Source organism: Canis lupus, chromosome 16 (genome assembly GCF_048164855.1).
Source record: "Canis lupus baileyi chromosome 16, mCanLup2.hap1, whole genome shotgun sequence".
Classification (NCBI taxonomy): Eukaryota; Metazoa; Chordata; class Mammalia; order Carnivora; family Canidae; genus Canis; species Canis lupus.
Genome location: NC_132853.1, coordinates 20,288,040 through 20,307,244, shown reverse-complemented (window position 1 = coordinate 20,307,244; position 19,205 = coordinate 20,288,040). Strand labels below are relative to the sequence as shown.

At 47.1% G+C, this 19,205-nt stretch overlaps 1 protein-coding gene across 7 annotated transcripts in view; it reads right to left on the bottom strand.

Moving 5' to 3' along the window:
* The window catches only part of ADAP2 (ArfGAP with dual PH domains 2), a 44,446-nt gene that overhangs the window by 22,646 nt on the left and 2,595 nt on the right, over positions 1-19,205 (bottom strand). For 5 of the 7 annotated variants that reach the window (XM_072779428.1, XM_072779427.1, XM_072779425.1 and 2 more), the window contains 5 exons: positions 18,871-18,962; positions 15,492-15,571; positions 14,434-14,546; positions 7,414-7,560; positions 2,472-2,555 (listed from right to left, as the gene is read on the bottom strand). In XM_072779428.1, the coding sequence (XP_072635529.1) occupies positions 2,472-2,555; positions 7,414-7,560; positions 14,434-14,546; positions 15,492-15,571; positions 18,871-18,962 (516 nt within the window). The remainder of the gene's footprint in view (positions 1-2,471; positions 2,556-7,413; positions 7,561-14,433; positions 14,547-15,491; positions 15,572-18,870; positions 18,963-19,205) is intronic. The other 2 variants (XM_072779430.1, XM_072779429.1) reach the window with 2 other exon arrangements.

Below are 19,205 nucleotides of genomic sequence, written 5' to 3'. Positions count from 1 at the left end.
GCTGGGTGGGATTCACACCTATGGCTGACAGACACTAGTGGTATTCCTATCACCATGACACTACAGTGTAAACATTCCAGAGCCCTCTGATCAGGCACCTGGCCAAGACCTGGTCTTTGCTGGGGTTTCTGACATAGGCCCACAGGAGATGGTGGCAGGGTGGGCAAATAGAGAAAGCTCTGGACTAGGAGTCAGGAGACCTGGATTCCAGGTGCTGTTCTGACCTCCACCTAGCTGTTTTACCTTGCTAAGACCCTGTCCCTCTCTGGGCCCACTTCCCTCCGAGTAATATGGAGACTGGATTATGTGATCTCTCGGATCCCTTCCAGCTTGCCATCCCTTACTCAGAGAAGCTTCCAGGAATTAATGGTGGCCTCCTATGCTCTAGGGAGTCAAACTGACAAGTCTAGAGCTTCCAATGACAGCTCAGGCCTCTGAGAGCAGAGGGCGTCCTCTGGAGCTCCAGAGCCCCGGACCTGGGGCAAAGGGGAAGTGAAGTCTGGGAAGTCGAAAGGAAGAAAATTGTGAGCCAAAAATGAAAGTATAGCACTCCCCTTTCCCTAAAATACCTTCTGGAGGCCTTAATTTCTTCATTTGGAAAGAAGAGTCCTAAACTGCTCAAGAGTCTGAACCTGAGCCTGGGCAATGCTAGTCTAGCCCTGAGGAGATACCAGAAGAAGGAAGAGCACATGGATGGAGTGCTGCTTTTAGGACCCTAGAAGCTGTGGCCCGTTCGATTCTCACAATAGCCCTGGAGACTGGGCATTGTCCCCATGGTGACAGATGAGCAAACTGAAGCTCAGAATGGTGAGGTGACATGCCTCAGGTAACACATCAGCTTCTCTGACCTCAGAGGCCACACATTTCTTAGTATGGGACCACCCCCCACACTGGAACTCCCAGGTGTCTGGCCCCCGGATCCCTCAGCCTGAACTGAGGTCCAGGCGGTAGTCCAGAATCTCAGGCCATACCTAGTGACAGGGGGAGGAAAGGCAGCAGAGAGATGGGGGATGGGGGGAGAAGACTCATGGTGATGAGGGGAGGCAAGAGGACATTGAGGGGTTGGCCAAAAACCAATATCCTCTGCAGGGGTCAACAAAGTTGAAGAGCCAGCCTAGATGACTAAAGCTGAGAGTCTGCACTTTGTCCTCCGAAGTCTCCAGTCAGCACTCAGCATGCACAAGCCCTGCCCACGGATTGTGCACTCGCTCATACTGGGTGCTGACTCCACAGAACCAGAGGGTCCTGACGCAGGCCTGGCTGGAGTCACTTGCAGAGAACTGCCATCTCAGTGCATTGCTAGGCCTGGAGGGGTAGCCTGTTTCCAAAACTTAGCTCCCTGCAAACTCTGGAATTAAGGAGCATTTAGGCTTTCAAGGAAGGTGTAACAGTTTGGAACAAGAAAGTCCTGGGATTAATACAGTGTCTCCACCCCCATCATTTACAAAATCCTCCTAGAGTAGAGCCTAAAGCAGACCCCAGACCATAGCACCTCTGAGGTGGAAGGGACCCTGAGGATGATCCAGACCAACAGCCATCTTTCAGACATCGAAGCAGATGTTCCGAGAAGTGATGTTAGTGACAAACAGTGAGTTAGCAACAGAGCATCCATGAGAGCCCAAGCCTCCTGGTTCAAGGCAGCATCCTCTGCCCCACACACTTGAGAGATGTAGATGGATGCCCCACATGTCTGAGGACAACCAAAATGAAGTTCTCAGGAGCACCGTGATCTTGGCTACAGAAGGCAGACTGCCCCTATTAGAACTGTAATGGAGAAGATCCCATTGCCTTCCCGAGGCCAGAACACAAAAGGGCAAAGGGAGGACATTAGAGTGGGAAGAGCACTCTCTGGTATTCACTTGACCTTCCTGGGACTCAGTTTTCATCAGTAAAATAGGAACAATCACCCCACCTAGCTGTCTGCTATAAGGGATTACTAGATAAAAGACAATACAAGATAAAATGGGCTCAAAAGCGCATGAAGGCCCATGAGGGATCATTTGCACATTTCAATGGGAGAAGGCATCAGAAAGAGATGCCCAAATCCCAAGCCCCTTGACACTGGGGATGGTGGCTCTGCATCTAAAAGGCAACCTACATTTTGGAGGCTGCCATGCCATGTGTGAGGCCATAATCCCCTAAAGAAAGCCTTTCATTTCTCTCAAAGTCTTGTTCACAAACAAAGCTAGTTGGGCCTCTGAGTATTTTTGAGGTCAGCAGGCAAGGAGTGGAGGTGGCAGAGAGGAGACTCAGAAGCTGGGGTTCATGGGGCACCTAGGTGGCTCAGTCAGTTAAGCATCTGATTCTTGGTTTCAGCCTAGGTCATGAGATCAAGCCCCGCATCAGGCTCTACACTCAGCAGGGAGTCTGCTTTCTCTCTCTCTCTCTCTCTCTCTCTCTCTCTCTCTCTCCCTCCCTCAAAATAAATCTTTTTTTAAAAAAAAGGAAGTTGGGGTCCACATTTAGCTCACCTCAGACTCTGGGAGCTCAGGAAAGGCCGTTTTTAGGTATTGCAGACGGGCTGCACGGAGGGCATTGAACCAGTCCACTATCTCCTGTGGAGAAAAAATGAGGATAGATATCCTGTGAGATGGAGTAGTGGGGAGCTGAGTCTGGTGGCAGGAAGTTAGCTGGGTCTTCAGTGTCAACACCCCCAATTCTGCTTAGAGACCTGATCACAGGCATGTGGGAGAATGATGCCAGAGCCTGGGGAGCTCACCTGAGCAGATGGGAAGCCACTGACAGAGAGGTCCAGAGCCATGAAGAAAGACCAAGGAGAACTATGCTAGAGTTAGGTAATGGTCTTGAGCCATGCTTGGCCCTTTCCAAAGTGTGTAAGAATCACCTGAGGATCTCTTTAAAATGCAGATTTGGGTCTAGTGGGTTTGAGGTAGGTGAGGCCTCAGATCCTGAATCCCTAACCGGCTCTCTGGTGATGCAATGCTGGTCAGTGGGATATAATTGGAGGAGGAAGGGCCCTCAGATGTCAAAGACTGGATCTCATGTGGGGGCAAGTACACCTGGGGATTCCCTTCAATGGGGATGCTCATCACCTGGGGTGCAACTTGGGCCAAAGCTGGCTTGGACTTGCTAGTGTCACTCTGGGGGAGTGTGCCCTTAGCAGTGTGAGTTACCTTATAAGGACCTGGTGAACCACTTGTCTAGCTGGCTCTGCCTTGGCTCTGCTGCTCTGCAATAGATCCTCCCCACAGCAGCCAGAGTGATTTTTTTTTTTTAAGATTGCATTTATTTATTCATGAGAGACAGAGAGAGAGGCAGAGACACAGGCAGAGGGAGAAGCAGACTCCTTGCAAGGAGCCTGATGAGGGACTCAATCCCAGGATCCTGGGATCATGACCTGAGCCAAAGGCAGATGCTCAACCACTGAGCCACCCAGGGCCCCCCCAGAGTCCTCTTTGCTACCCTCAGGTGAAAAGTCTAAGTCTCTAGTATGACCACTTCGCCCTCTGAGCTCCCTCCACACAAAAGCATTTGCAATCCTTTCATGTTGTACACTCTACTTAATCCACCTCTCTTCCCTCACCCCACACATAGCTTTTACCTAGAATATTCTACGTATCCTTTAAAAAAAAAAAAAAAAAAGGGGGAGAGGATCCCTGGGTGGCTCAGCGGTTTCGCGCCTGCCTTTGGCCCAGGACGCGATCCTGGAGTCCCGGGATTGAGTCCTGCGTCGGGCTCCCTACATGGAGCCTGCTTCTCCCTCTGCCTGTATCTCTGCCTCTCTCTCTCTCTCTCTCTATGTCTATCATAAATAAATAAAAATAAATCTTTAAAAAAATTTTTTTAAATAAAAAGAAAGATTTTATTGATTTATTAGTGAGAAAATGGGAGAACGCAATCAGGGGGAGCAGCAGGCAGAAGAAGCAGGCTCCCCGTTGAGCAGAGAGCTGATGCAGGGCTCGATCCCACCACCCTGGGACCATGACCTGAGCCAAATGCAGACAGACATTTAACGGACTGAGCCACCCAGGCACTCCACATTCTTCTTATCCTGAAGTTTAGTTTAGTTGTTTGAGTGGATTTTTGCTCATCCCAAGCCCTGCTTCTATAAGAAACGCCCCACCCATTCTCACACACCACTCACCCACAACTGCAGCCACATTTGCTGCTAGGATCTTCCCCTTCTTGGCCACAGGAACTAGGTCAGGCCTGGACCAATAAAGAGGCTAGCCTGGGCTTATCAGGGCCTTTCTCCCAAATAATTTGGAATTGGGATGCTGAAAGATTTGTTCAAATAGCTGGTCTGCTCCACCTCGATGTAATACAGTGATTGAGAAATTCATTCAAATACAGTTTCCCAGGAATGCAACATAATGACCCTTTCTCAGCAGCCAAGCAGGCTGGCCCAGTATTCCAGAATTGTGAGCTCTCTTGTCCTGGGCATTAATGACCTATGCAGGTCCCAGAAAATACCCACCCAGACTTCGGTCACTAACTGGTAACCCTAGGGCCAAATCCAACCTGCATACACATTTGTTTGGTTCCAAAGTTTTGTTTGTTTCAGTCCTCCATACAGGTCTTCCTGCTTTATAGCCTTATAGTTGCCCATTCCATGTTCAAATGACCTACCTGGCCCCTGCAGTCATGAGTCTGCAGCCCCTGTTTATGCCTATCTAACAGAGAAGCTGGGGCATTGAGGGAAAGAGAATGGCCATACCCAGGTGGTCAGATGCTCCACAGATTGGGGGGGGGGGTACCTGGAAGTGGGGGCAGTTACCCTAAGTATCAGAGACCTTGGGCACTTCAGTAAAAGCCTTCATATAGCGACTGGCATGGAGGGGGGGGGGCCACTGGCATCCAACGTGGACATAGGGCAACAGCAGAGAACCCATGGACCATGGTTCGAAGACCAAGGACCATGGACAAAGAACCGGGAATCTCCTCTGTGTCTCCCAGTCCCAAGATTATGGTGGAACTAAGTGAGGAAGTCAAGAAAGATGATGGATATTAGATTTCTTGCCACTTTGGGGAATGGGGGTCCTTGAATTTAGAGAAATAAATATGACATTTACTTGTACTTCTGGTGCTATAGGATAATGTATTCCTGTGAGAGTCCTTTCCTGCTCTCTCTCTCTCTCTCTCTCTCTCTCTCTCACATACACACACACACAGACACACAGAGTTCCTGACTAATCTCTCAGGAGACCCAGTCATATCTGTTGCTCTTAAAAAAAAAAAAAAAAAAAAACACTTGTATATTTTCCATTCATACCCCCTTTAAGCTGGTTTGAGTGTCCACTTTTTCAACATATTCACATAATTTTTAAATAGAAAGTCTTTCCTCTGATTGCTCTCTACCCACGCCAGCCCAGACTAGGCCACTGACATGTCTCCTATGTGTCCCCAGCATGACTGACACCCCATCACACAGTATCAACAATGCCCATTTCCCAATTTCTGACTCCTTCCCCAGACTCTGGGATGCTTGAGGCCCATCCATGGCTCTAACTATTCATTATCACACTCTCTAGAACTCAGGGCAGTACTTCGAACATTGCAGAAGCACAATAAGGATTAATCAAAAGAGTCACTGAATGGGGTGCCTGCGTGGCTCAGTTGATTAAGTGTCTGATTTCAGCTCAGGTCACGAACTCAGGGTCCTGTGATCCAGCCCCTGGCGGGCTCTGCATTCCACAGGTGGGTCTGTTTGTCCCTCTGCCCCTCACCCACCCCCCAGTAAATAAAATCTTAAAAAAAAAAAAATAGAGTGAATGAGTAAGTGATACAGATGTGAAATTGCCCATAAGATTTTACCCTTTACAACTGCTACAATCATGAGCAAATAATTAGCAGAGGTTAATGTTTGAAATGCACTTCACTGTAGGGGCATGTGGGTGGCTCATTCGGTTAAGCATCTGCCTTCAGTTCAGGTGATGATCCCATGGTGCTGGGATCAAGCCAAGCCTCGAGCTCCCTGCTCAGTGGCGATACTGCTTCTCCCTTCTCTGCCCCCCTAGTGGTGCTCTTTCTCACCATCTTTCTCTCAAATAAATAAAATCTTAAAGAAAAAAAAAAAAAAGAAATGTACTTCACAGTAATGAAATTCTTTGACATTCATGGTTCATGGTCATTCAACCCTCAAAACCCCTCTGGGGGGTAGGTGTTCAAATCCATAACCAAGCAGATGGAGGAGGGGAAGGGACTTGGCCAAGTAACTCAGCCCAGAGTGGAAGAACCAGGGCTCCAGTTTCTGACTCCAAACCCCTATTCTTCAGACTCCACCACCAGGAACTCTGCCCAGACTATGAGGAAAGCATCCCAGGGCTAGCACCCCTTGGGAAGATCTAGTCCCTGCCTCAGGTTCCTGGCTCCTGCTGCCAAGGATTGTCCCTCCAGCAGAGGCACATGGGGTGGTAAATAGGTGTAGGACTCAGGAACTGTAGTCTGGGTGACCCTGAACAAGTTATGTAATGTGCCCAAGGCTCAGTAACATAGGGTTAAAACATCTCCTGGACTGTTTTGAGGAATAAGAAATTATATAGAATGGGGCTCCTGGGTGGCTCAATCCATGAAGCATCTAACTACTGATTTCAGCTCAGGTCATAATCCCAGGGTTGTGGGTTTGAGCTCCACATCGGGCTCTGCATTCAGCATGGAGTCTGCTTGTCCCTCTCCCTCTGCCTCTTCCCAACTTGTTCTCTCTCTCTCCCCCAAATAAATAAAATCTTAAAAAAAAAAAAAAAAAAAAAAAGATGTGTGGTGATTGCCAAGAACAATGCCTGGCACAGAATCAATAGGCACTCACTAAATGTCTGCCCTCACCTCTACCTCTCTGCACCTCCACATGGCATCCATGCCCCTTGTCCAGTCATGAGATTCCACACATTCTGACCAAGCTTATTCTCCTGGACATATACTATTGGCTTGCTCTTCTCTGGCAGAGCCAATTTCTTAAACTTTAATGTGCTTAATGGTCACCTGGAGATCCTGTGAAAATGGAGTCTCTAATTCAGTAGGTTCAGGTGGGTCTGACTGAGACTGTTCCTAGCAAGCTCCCAGGTGATCCTAATACTGTGGGTACAAGACCACATGTGAGAAGCAAGGCCCTGGAGTTCAGGGCTGCAGGATCTTCCCTTCTCCCCTGCTCCCATGTTCAGAATCTCTGCCCTACCTGGGTTTGTCACCCCTGGGCACGGCCCTTCCTGCTAACTGGAGTCCCCTTAGTGGCTGCTCACTATCCAGACACATCCATGGTGCCTGCCAGGTTTCTCTCCCTGCTCTCACTCCCTGCTGCTATGTTGTATGGCTCTCTCAGATTGGAAAATGATGAGAGATGAGGCAAACAGCAGCAGCAAATCCCAAGCAGCAGCTGAACCAGGGAGCTAGCAAGCCAGGCCTGCAGAATCTCGGAGTGCGGGCTGGGGGCCAGGGTGGCCATGCTGGTCATCTCACCTTCCCACTCTCATGGTACACGAAGAGGTTTCTGATGTGGCCCTCTCTCCTGTAGGTGATCTGCAGACCATGGGGGTTCCCTATCTTCTCTGTTTCGAAGGTAGCATTCAAGTCCTTGATGCTGATGACAGCTTTGGGGCCTTTACCCTGAAAGAGAGGAGGCAGGTGACTTCTCGCCACCTTCACCAAGGCCTTAATACAAACCAATAACCAACTGCTAACTCTTCAGGGCTTTTATACGTCCCTGTTGTAATATCGAGATGCACAGATATTCTGCTCTCCTGCGGATTGGCTTCTTGGAGCTGGGATGGGGCCTAGAAAGGCCTTAACTGAGAACTTTTCAAAACTTTAAGCCACAGGGGCACCTGGGTAGCTCAGTGGTTGAGCATCTGCCTTCGGCTCAGGGTGAGATCCTGAGGTCCTGGGATGAAGTCCTGCATCAGGCTCCCCACAGAGAGCCTGCTTCTCCCTCTGCCTATGTCTCTGCCTCTCTCTTTGTGCCTCTCATGAGTGAATGAAAATAGAAAAATCTTCAAAAAAAAAAAAAACCAACTTTAAGCCACAGGACTTTTTCTGAAGTATATTATCTATGGAAGCCAAACAAATAAAATAAAACAGATAAAAGCAGGTATGGGGCCCTTGGGGAGCTCCCTCCCGCACTCTTTTCTGTTGGCAGGGGTCTGGAACACAGGTTAAGCACTAACCAATACTCAGCAAGGAAGGGAAAAGAGTGTTTTCTTTGTAATTGATAACAGAGAAAAATGGCACAAACCTTCTAGACCTGTGGCAGCCATTAACCACATGTGGCTCTTTAAATTAAAACTAAAATTAAATAAAAATAAAACTTCAGTTCCTTGGGGCACGCCTGGCTGGCTCAGTTGGTAGAACATGCGATTCTTAATCTTAGGGTCATGAGTTCAAGCCCCACAGTGGGCATGGGGCCTAGGTTAAAAAAGAACTATAGAGGGCCAGCAAATTATTCTGCTCTATGGCTCTCCACATCGGTTGTACCAATATTTACTTCAATTCTAACTACTAAACAACATAAGTGAATAACACAATCATAGAGGAGTTCCGCTTCCCCTATGTCCTCACCAACATCTGACTGGCAGATTTAAATTTTTTGCCAATATGATGGGTATGAAATTGGATATCATTATTAATTTTCATTCAATCAACTTTGTTGAGGTATAATTTTTTTTAAAGATTTTATTTATTCATGAGAGAGAGAGAGAGAGAGAGGCAGAGATACAGGCAGAGGGAGAAGCAGGCTCCATGCCGGGAGCCCAACGTGGGACTGGATCCCGGGATTCCAGGATTGCGCCCTGGGCCAAAGGCAGGCACCAAACCGCTGAGCCACCCAGGCATCCCTGTTGAGGTATAATTTATAAATAATAAATGAAACTCATTTTAAAAGTACAGCTTGGGGGATCCCTGGGTGGCTCAGCGGTTTGGCGCCTGCCTTTGGCCCAGGGCCTGATCCTGGAGACCCGGGATCGAATCCCACATCGGGCTCCCGGTGCATGGAGCCTGCTTCTCCCTCTGCCTGTGTCTCTGCCTCTCTCTCTCTGTGTGTGACTATCATAAATAAATAAATAATTTTAAAAAAGCATATATGAACACTTGCATACAAATATTTTTGTGGACATTTGTCTTTGTTCCTCTTCAGTAAATACCTAGGCGTGGAATGGCTGGGTTATATGGTTAAGTGTATATCTACCATTATTAAAAACTGCAAAATGGTTTTCCCAAGTAGTTGTGTCATTTTACAATTCCACCAGCAACGTATGAGAGTTTCAGTTTCTCCACACCCTTTACATGGAATTGTCAGTCTTTTTAATTTCAGTTATTCTGGTGAGTATGTAGTATATCTCACATGGCTTTAATTTGCATTTTCCTGACTGTCAGGGAGATTGCCCAACAGGGGAAATTAAAAAAAAAAAAAAAAAAAAAAAAGGTCTACATATAGGAAATGGAGTCAGGTGATAGCTGATGTGCTCAAAGCTTGTCCTTTTCTGATTTTTTGGCTACTCCTTCACATTCTCTGCTGGAGACTTCTCATTTTTCTGCCTTCTAAATACTGCAATGTCTTGGAGCTCAGTGTGGTAAATAATCTCCAAAGATGGCCCTCACTGATTCTGGCCCTCCCGGTATACACACACCATTGTACCCCACAAAGGGAGGAGAGGGTCATCTATATGCCCTCCTCTTGAATCAGCGCTGGCTGCTTGAGTTGCTTTGATCAACAGAAGTTAGTTCCTGGCCTCGGGTTTAAGAGGCTGAGTAGCCTACCCCTTTACTTAGGGGAGGCCAACTGCCACAATGCAAAGAAGCTCAACGCAGACTCCTGAATAAGGAACAACCACGTGGACAAACAGCGACTACCTGGAGTAACCAAGGCACCAGACATATACATGAAAGCTTCCTGGGCCTTCTCGCCCAGCCCAACCACCAGCTCAATGCAGCAGGGTGAATGACCTGACTGATGCCCCATGGAGTACATTGCAACAGCCAAGGCCTGCCCAAATTCCTGACCCTCAAGATTGAGAGAAATAATAAACTGATGTTTTAAGCCACTAAGCTTTATGATGGTTTCTCATTCAGCAAGAAGCAACTAAAGTACACAGTCCTAGGATTTCTGCTTTCGCTCCTTTTTGGGTGACCACCTCCCCACAAGAACATGCTCCTTGTGAAGGACCTCATCCAACCATCCTCAGAAGAGGAAGCACAAGAAGCAGCACCTGGTGCAGAGTCCCAACCCCTACTTCGTGGCCGAGAAGTGCCCAGGATGCTACAAAAAAATCACCACCATCCTTAACCATGCACGAAAGGTAGTTTTGTGTGTTGGCTGCACCACAGTCCTTTGCCAGTCTACAGGAGGAAGGGCAAGGCTTATAGAAGGATGCTCCCTCTGACAGAAGCATCACTAAAAGCACCCTGAAAAAAGAGGAGTGGGAAACTATACCAATAAACACATGTGGGATACAAACAAAACAAAACAAAAAAATCTTTTCTCATTTACCCACATTCCCTGCCCAGGCAATTCCAGCCAGTCCCATCGTTAAACCCATTGCAATGCTGAGGACTCCACCTCCAAACTCTCCCCAGACCTCCAAGCTCATATATCCAACTTCCTTCTCAGTGTCTCCACCTAGATGACTAATAAGCATCTCAAACCAAAAAGGGCTCTTGATCATCCCTTCAGAGGGCTAAGTTTTTGCCTTTTCAGTAAATGGCAAATCTGTCCTTCTAGTTACATAGGGCAAAAAGCTGGGAACTAGCCTTGATGCTTCTTACTCTCATATCCCATGGCCAATCTGTCAGTAAATCTTGTGGGTTCCACTTCCAAAATCTGATCACCTCTAACTATCTCTTTCACCACCATTTCATCTAATCCACCATTATTCCTCAATTGATTATTTTTTTAATTAACTATTTTTATTTCTTTGAAGTAACTCTATGCCCAATGTGGGGTTCAAACTCACAACACTGAGATCAAGAGTCATATGATCTACTGACTGAGCCACTCAGGCACCCTGATTCCTCACATTATTGCAATGGCTTCCTAACTGCTTTCTCTCCTTCCACTCTTGTTCCCTCTCTGCCCCACCCTGACCCCAGAAGCAGCCAGAGTGCGTCTTTAAAAAAAATTTAGGGATCCCTGGGTGGCGCAGCGGTTTGGCGCCTGCCTTTGGCCCAGGGCGCGATCCTGGAGACCCAGGATCGAATCCCACATCGGGTTCCTGGTGCATGGAGCCTGCTTCTCCCTCTGCCTATGTCTCTGCCTCTCTCTCTCTCTCTCTCTCTGTGACTATCATAAATAATAAAATAAAAAAATTAAAAAAAATTTAAATTGGACACTTGGCCAGTTCAGTCAGTAAAGAATGACTCTTTTTTAAAATATTTTATTTATTTATTCATGTGAGAGAGAGAGAATGAGAGACACACACAGGCAGAGGGAGAAGCAGGCTCCATGCAGGGAGCCCGACGCAGGACCCGATCCTGGGTCTCCAGGATCACACCCTGGGCCAAAGGCGGCACTAAACCGCTGAGCCACCGGGGCTTTGCTAAAGCATGACTCATGATCTTGGATTTGTGGGTTTGAGCCCCATGTTGGGTGTACAGATTACTTAAAAGTAAAATCTTTTTAAAATAAATAAAAGAGCCATATCATAATGGTCCCTGATGCAAGTAGGAATAAGAGTACAGAAGAAACTGTCCCCATGAAATGTTCATCCATCACAAGACTTATATTCCCAAAATGTAAAGAGCTTAAATCAAATTGTATTATTTTTCTGCTCAATACTGTCCTGTGGCTTCTCACCTCAGAGTAAAATCCAAAAAGCCTACATTTTTTTGTAAATCATGTATCCAATATGGCCTTATACCTACAATACATAAAGAACTATAAAAACTCAGTAATAAAAAGCCAACTAAACTAATTAAAATATTAGAAATGGATCTGAACAGACATTTTTCTAAAGAAGATAAATAAATGGCCAATAAGCACATGAAAAAATGCTCAATATCAATACCCATCAAGGAAATGCAAACCAGAATCACAACCAGATATTAACTCATATCCCCCAAAATGGTTATAATCAAAAAGATAGATGACGAGGTGCCTGAGTGGCTCAGCGGTTGAGCATCTGCCTTCAGCTCAGGTCATGATCCCGGGATCCTAGGATTGACCCCTGTGTTGGCGGGGCGGGGGGGGGGGGTCAGTGGGAAGTCTGCTTCTCCCTCTGCCCCTCTCCTCATTCATGCTCGCTCTCTCTCTCAAATAAAGTAAATAAAAATCTTAAAAAAAAAAGACAGATGACAGCAAGTGTTGGTGAAGATGTGAAGCAATTGGAACCTTCACTCATTGCTGATGGAGACATAAAATGGTGCAGGGACTTTGGAAAAGTGTGACAGAGTAAAGACAGTTACCACCCGACCCAGCAATTCCACTCCTAGCTATATCCCCAAGAAGAATGGAAACATGTCCACATGAAAACTTGTGCACCAATGTTCATAGGAGCATTATTCATACTTACCAGAAAGTGGAAATAACTCAAATGTCTATCAGCTAGTGAAAAGATGAAATATCCACACAATGGACCAATACTTGGCAATAAAAATAAGTACAATACATGCTACATAAATGAACCTTGAACACACATGCGAAATGAAAGAGTTCTGTTACTAAACACCACATAGTCCATATATATACTTGAGGTGTCTATAAATACAGAGACAGAAAGTAGATCATTGGTCTCCTGGGGCTGGGGGTTATGGTGTACCCACCATAGGGTACACCAAGATAGGGCTAATGGGTGTGAGATTTCTTTTGGGGGTTATGAAAATGTTCTAAAATTGTGTTGACAGTTGCACAATTCTGTGAATATATTAAAAGCCATTAGTTGTATGCTTTAAATGGGTGAATTGTATGGTATGTGAATTTATATCTTTTTTAAAATTTTTATTTATTTATTTTAGAGAAAGAGAGAAAGTGCAAACGTGGGAGAGGAACAGAGGGAGAGAGGGGGAGAGAATCTGGAGCAGGCTTTCCATTGTGTGAGGAGCCTGATGTGATGCAATATGGGCTGGACACAGGGCTTGGTCCCATGACCCTGAGATCAAGACCTGAGCTGAGGTCACAAGTCCCACACTTAAGCCACCCAGGCACCTCTGTGAATTTATATCTTGATAAAACTGTTAAAAAAAAAAAAACAACAATCTTGAGTCTTCTTAGGCCCTACAAAGTCCTTACCCATGTGAGTTCATCTCCTTCCATCCTTTTCTTTGCTCCCTCTGTACAGGTCACTTTGGCTTCCTTGACCCACCAACCAGTTCAGGCCAGGGCTGTGGCTTATGGGCAAATAGTTTGTGCACTAACAAAAAGTCCCTGGCTGAGACAAGAACTGCAATCTAGGCTTCCGCTTATCTGACCTGGGCCCCAGGGCTACACCATCTCAGAGGGGTCATTTTCTAACTGGCACACAGGTGTGCCAAGACCATGTTCAGGGTTTATGCACATCATGTTCCCTCTACTGCTTCTACTCTGCCCTCACATACGCACATAACTTGCTCACTTTTTTTTTTTTTAAGATTTTATTTATTTATTTGAGAAACAGAGAGAGGGCACCTGGGTGGCTCAATGGTTGAGTGGCTGCCTTTGGCTCAGGTCGTGATCCTGAGGTCCTGAGATTGAGTCCCACATCGGACTCCCCACAGGGAGATGCTTCTCTATATATATCTTCCTCTCTCTGTGTCTCTCATGAATAAATAAATAAAATATTTTAAAAATAATAAAAAAAGAGAGAAAGTGGAGAGGGGCAGAGGGAGAGAGAGAGAAAAACCCAAGCAGACTCCCACCCTGAGCACGGACCCTGACACGGGGCTCAATCTCATGACCCCGAGATCATGACCTGAGCAGAAACCTAGAGCCAGATGCACTTAACCGACTGAGCTGCACAGGTGACCCTGACTTGCTCACTTTTATTCATTTCTCTGCTCCAATGTCATCAGAGGGGCCTTCCCTAAGCCCTGAATGATATCAGCCCCATCATCCTCTCACTCTTCACCCACTTTTATTTCTCTTCACAGAACTTACTACTACCTCATATATCATATTTTGATGTACATTTTGGTTACCATCTGTCTCCTTCCTCTAGAATGAAAGCCCCATGAGAATGGGAGCTTCGTTTTATTTATTGCTGTAGCTCCAGTGCCTATGGGAATATCTAGTATACAGCAGGTGCTGAATAAATTTCTTGAGTGCATTCATAAATGCGGTAAACCCAAGGAGTCATCCAAGACTTTATTGTGGACACATCCAAGCTGATTCTAGGTGAAGAGAAGGTGTGTTTTCTGTGGACTGGACTGATCACATAGCCATGGAAAAGTAACAATGCAGTGCTGAACGCTCAGTGGCCAAGATTATCCAGAAGACACAGCACCACTGATTCAAATGTGACCTGAGTTGGGTGAGAGCCAGTGCTCAGGGAGGGACCCCTTGCTGGTTGGGGCTCTTACCTCTTCTTTCGTATAGTACTTCAGGAGGCCTTCTCTTGCCAGCAGGACAAACTTCCTCCTCAGGAACTGAGCATTGTCCCTCCCTCGCTTCCACAGGAACCCTTCTCGGTTACCTTAGCCACCAAGAACGAGACAGAGGGAACACTCACATCCTTAATATGAACAAGCAGTTCTCAAACCTCATAGGGTCTTGAGGGTAGAATGCACGCTCCGCCCAGGGCTAAAATATCTAAAATATAACTTTGCCATGTCAGCTGCAGCACGTTCGGACTTTGTCTGGGGCCAAATTTGCAATGTCTCATGATTTCAGTTGGGCCCTCCCTAACTTCCTTCTTTGGCTGTTTCATAAGATAGAGTAAACTCTTAAGGAGGCTAAGTCCTGAGAAACTGGATGATTCTGAAAGATGCCCATATGGTCTGCCCAACATCATGTCAACATTGGCCTAATGAAACTCTCCAGAGGGTGGACCTAATGAGTGACCTCTAGGTACCTGCTAGCTGAAGAATACTGTGAGCTACGGGTAGCTCAGAACGCTGAGCTCTGGCTGCCGCTGGTCCTCATGGTGGTTTTGTATGCTTTGTTCTCTGGGTCAATGTCAGCTTGGACTCAGAGCAGCTGGGCAGAAACGACCCCAGGTCAAGGGCCAGCAATGAGCTTGTGCCCCACACAAAGGTGTGAAGGGAGGCTGAAATCCTCCCCATGCACCTTGCCAAGTCTTATGCACACCAGGAGCCATACTCACAAGAGCAGGGGTGCCTCTTTTCTAAAGGTTCTGCCTGGCGGGTGAGTCTTTCTGCAATTCTATACTAAGACTCTACATGCATGTGTGGCCCTGCAGGGACCTGAGATAAAAATGCTTCTTGACCACTCAGACCATAAAACTCTACCAGCTGACGTGTTGCTGTTTCAGACACAGAGGAACCCACATCTTGGCCTCTGTGGCCAGAGCGAGGTCGGCAGATACTGTCTGAACTGGGCCCTGTTCCAGTAGCCAGGCACTTCATTGTCTAGAATTCATTAGAACACAGACTTCACAAGATGATGGAAATAACTTTACCTGGGGATGACATGGTTTTCCCATCGGCCATAAATTCCTGTCTTTCATACTTAGCTCGAATCCACTGTTCCTTTAACACTCTAAAAAAAAGAAAGAACCTTTGGTCAACTGCTGTCTGATGCATCCTCTTCACACAGAGTGGCACATCACAGCAGCTGCCTGCTCAGACCACCCAGGGCTGCTCAGCCTCAGTACCTTACATCTGGGGCTAATTCTTTGTTGTGGTGAGGGGAAGAATCCTGTGTTCTGAAGAATGTTTAGCAGCATCTCTGGCCTCTATCCTCTAGATGCCAGTAGTACCCCCTCCCTAGTTATGACACCCCAAAATGTCTTCAGATATTGCCAGGGTGTCCTTGGGGAAAATATTCCCCCCAAGGGGCTATATAAAAAACACTGGGCTACTCCAACCCCAGCCCAGCCCTCTAAGTCAACCAGCTCCTCTGGACTATCTACAGTCCCCCTCCCACTGCATGATCATAAGTTGAAGCTAAGGGAGTCCATGAGCCTCTTCCTGTGGCTTGCCCATAAATTCTGGGCATGCTACACTGGACAGAGCCATGATCTTGGGGTCCAACCACCTGAGACCTGGTCCTCTTCTACTATTTATCCACTGTGTGACCAACACAAGTTCCTTAACTCCTCTGACCTTGGGGGAATAGTTCAATAATACTATATCTACCTTCCCCTCAGGGTTGTTGTGGAGTTTAAATATATACAAAAGGGCCTAGTACCACGATCAGCATATAGTAGGAGTTTAATGTTAGACGAAGCAAATATTGTCATCCGTGACCCCGTGTAGAAAACTTTTCTTTTTTTTAAAACATTTTATTTATTTACTCATAGACACACACACACACACACAGAGAGAGAGAGAGAGAGAGAGAGAGAGACACAGGCAGAGGGAGAAGCAGGCTCCATGTAGGAAGTCTGATGTGGGACTAGATCCCGGGTCTCCAGGATCACAACCGGGCTGCAAGTGGCGCTAAACCGCTGGGCCACTGGGGCTGCCCAGAAAACTTATTTCAATTGTTTGGTTCCCTCTTGCCTTTTCCAGGTAAATGCTCCAAAATTTCCGTGACCTTACTTCAGACCCACAGGGAAAGACCCAGAAGTGGGCACTGGGCCTGAACTCGCTAATCAGAGCTCTGCCCCAGGCTGTGTGGAGTAAAAGGAGTAAAGCTGAGAGGGCAAAGGATTGGAAGCCCTCTCACCATCAAGCTGGGAGCTGGAGCTGGTGATCTGGAGCCAGGGACCTGGAAGTAGCCTTGCTCCCAGCTGTATGAAAGAAGCCTGGCCGACAGAAAGGGGCAGGAATGAGAACCAGACAGAGAGTGAGAGAGGCCAAATAGCATTTGAGTCCCTGGCTTGTCCTTCCTGAGGGTGGCTCTATCTCTGTCCCTCCTACGGTTTGATCCCCAGAATCAATAAAATCCCACTCCTGCCTAAGCTGGTTTAAACTGGTTTTCTGTTACTTACAATCAGGAGTCCTACCTAAGGCAATTCTCACTCTCACAGCCCTCACTCCCAGCTCACTGCGGAGAGTCACCAAGCCTTCTGTGAAACCCTGAGCCACAGGATCAGAGCTGGGAGAGGGAGTGGAGACTGAGGCCCCAGTCCTGGTCCTGGAGGTGGGGAATTTAGAGGACTTCCAGAATTATAGGGAGAAGACCATTGGTGTTCCACTAAAAGGGGATAAGGTGCAGGGCTGTGGTTGGAATCATGACAAGTAGTGGCTGTAGTGCTGGCAGAAAGCCTAACACATAGTAGATATTCACCAAATTCCTATTCCTTTCTCCTTGCAGCCAACCACTGAGTAGCAGCAGTGAGGCAAGGTGAGCCAGACCCTCTCGAGTTAAGCCTGGCACATCCCTCCGCCTGGGCCACGAACCAGGCAGCATTCTGAAGGTGACACTGAGAAATGGATTTAAAACTAGCCTGTTGGGTGGCCTGTAAGACATTTTACATAAAGTATCTCATTTAATCTCTACCACCATGCCATGATATAGGCATCATTACCTACATTTCCAGAGATGAGGATGCCACGATTCAGAGAAGTTTGGTAACTTGTCCACCTTCTCACAGGTAAATAGTGGTAGAGTCAGGAAACAATACTGGAGTCTTCTGAGTAGAAAGCTGCAGCTCCCCTGCTACTCCATGCTGTATCAGTAGCCTCTCAGTTGTTTAACTACTGGGAAATGGCAGGGTACTAGGTAGAGTTGTATAGTTTGTGCACTGTCCAAAAGCTTCCTGCTGAGGCTAGCAGACAATGGTGGCTGAAATGCAGCCTGCTTCCTGCAAGCCATACCCGCTATGAGGCTGTGTCTGCCCAGAGGGTACCTTCTTCCCATTTGTATGGGTGGAGGCAGAATGCTATCTAACAGCCCTGGCCGTGAGGCTGAGTCCCCAGGAGGAAGGTTAAGGCTCAGACAGTCCTAAGAAAGTTGGGGTCACTAGGTACCAGGGTCACACTGACCCCTCATATCCAGGGGACATGAAACCTCCTGCTGCTTCCCAGCTTCCCTCCTTATATTAGATTTCCCCAGTGCCCTGGTACCCAACACCAGGCCCTGGTGTCAGATGGGCTAGTCAGTCCCAGTTCTGTCTCTATGAACCTCAGGTATGTCACTATACTATAGAGACCATGGCAGTGCTATCTCAGAATCGTTGAGAGAATTAAACAAATTACCGCACACAAGCATTTAGCACAGAGCCTGGTGTATAGGTAAAGTTCAATAAATATTAGTGGTTACTATTATTTTTTTTAATTTTTATTTATTTGTGATAGTCACACACAGAGAGAGAGAGAGAGGCAGAGACACAGGCAGAGGGAGAAGCAGGCTCCATGGACCGGGAGCCCGATGTGGGATTCGATCCTGGGTCTCCAGGATCGCGCCCTGGGCCAAAGGCAGGCGCCAAACCGCTGCACCACCCAGGGATCCCTGGTTACTATTATTTTTATGGTGATTATGTAGGCATCTGAGGCCAGATAGCTGCTTTGGAGCTATGCTGAGTTCAAGACATTCTGTAGGAAGTAGCCGAAACACACCCATTCTACCAAACCCCCTCCCCCCCAAAAAACAGTGTTCCTCTTCTCTATCAAATTAGCCACTATGAGTAGGCTATGAGAACATCAGAGACAAAGGGCCCATCATAGAGAAAATGCCCCATTTCACAGCTGTGGAAACTGAGTCACAGAGAGGGGAAGTGATAAACCAACCAATAAAGGTAGAGAGGGAATGAGGCCAGGTCTCTGTGTTCTCCACAATAGTACCAAATGTTTTCCTGGAGCCACCAGGTCCATGGAAAAGACCACCACACACAAAGGTACTAGAGATGGAGCAGGGATCAGGGAAGTGAGACCAAGAAATCACCCACTCACAGGCAGTCATTGGCTTGGGGGACATAGTAGAAAGCAGGGACTCTGGCTTCATACTTGGCCTTCACACGGAGGTTCCCATTGTGGCTCATAAACTGTAAGACAAGAGCAACTTGGGGTAATATTAGAACTTGAAAAAATGTGAAATGAAACCACTGTCTACCCAGAAGGCCACTCTTCCCATTGGCTCCTAGGCTGAGTCAGGAAATGCTCCTGGAGTTTGATGCATCCTATTGGGCTTGGTCATACATGCTGCTGGGAAGCCACAGCCTGGAACAATGAGGCACTACAACCGTGGCTCACATGGGCAGAGCACTCTATGGTTTTTACCCTAGTGG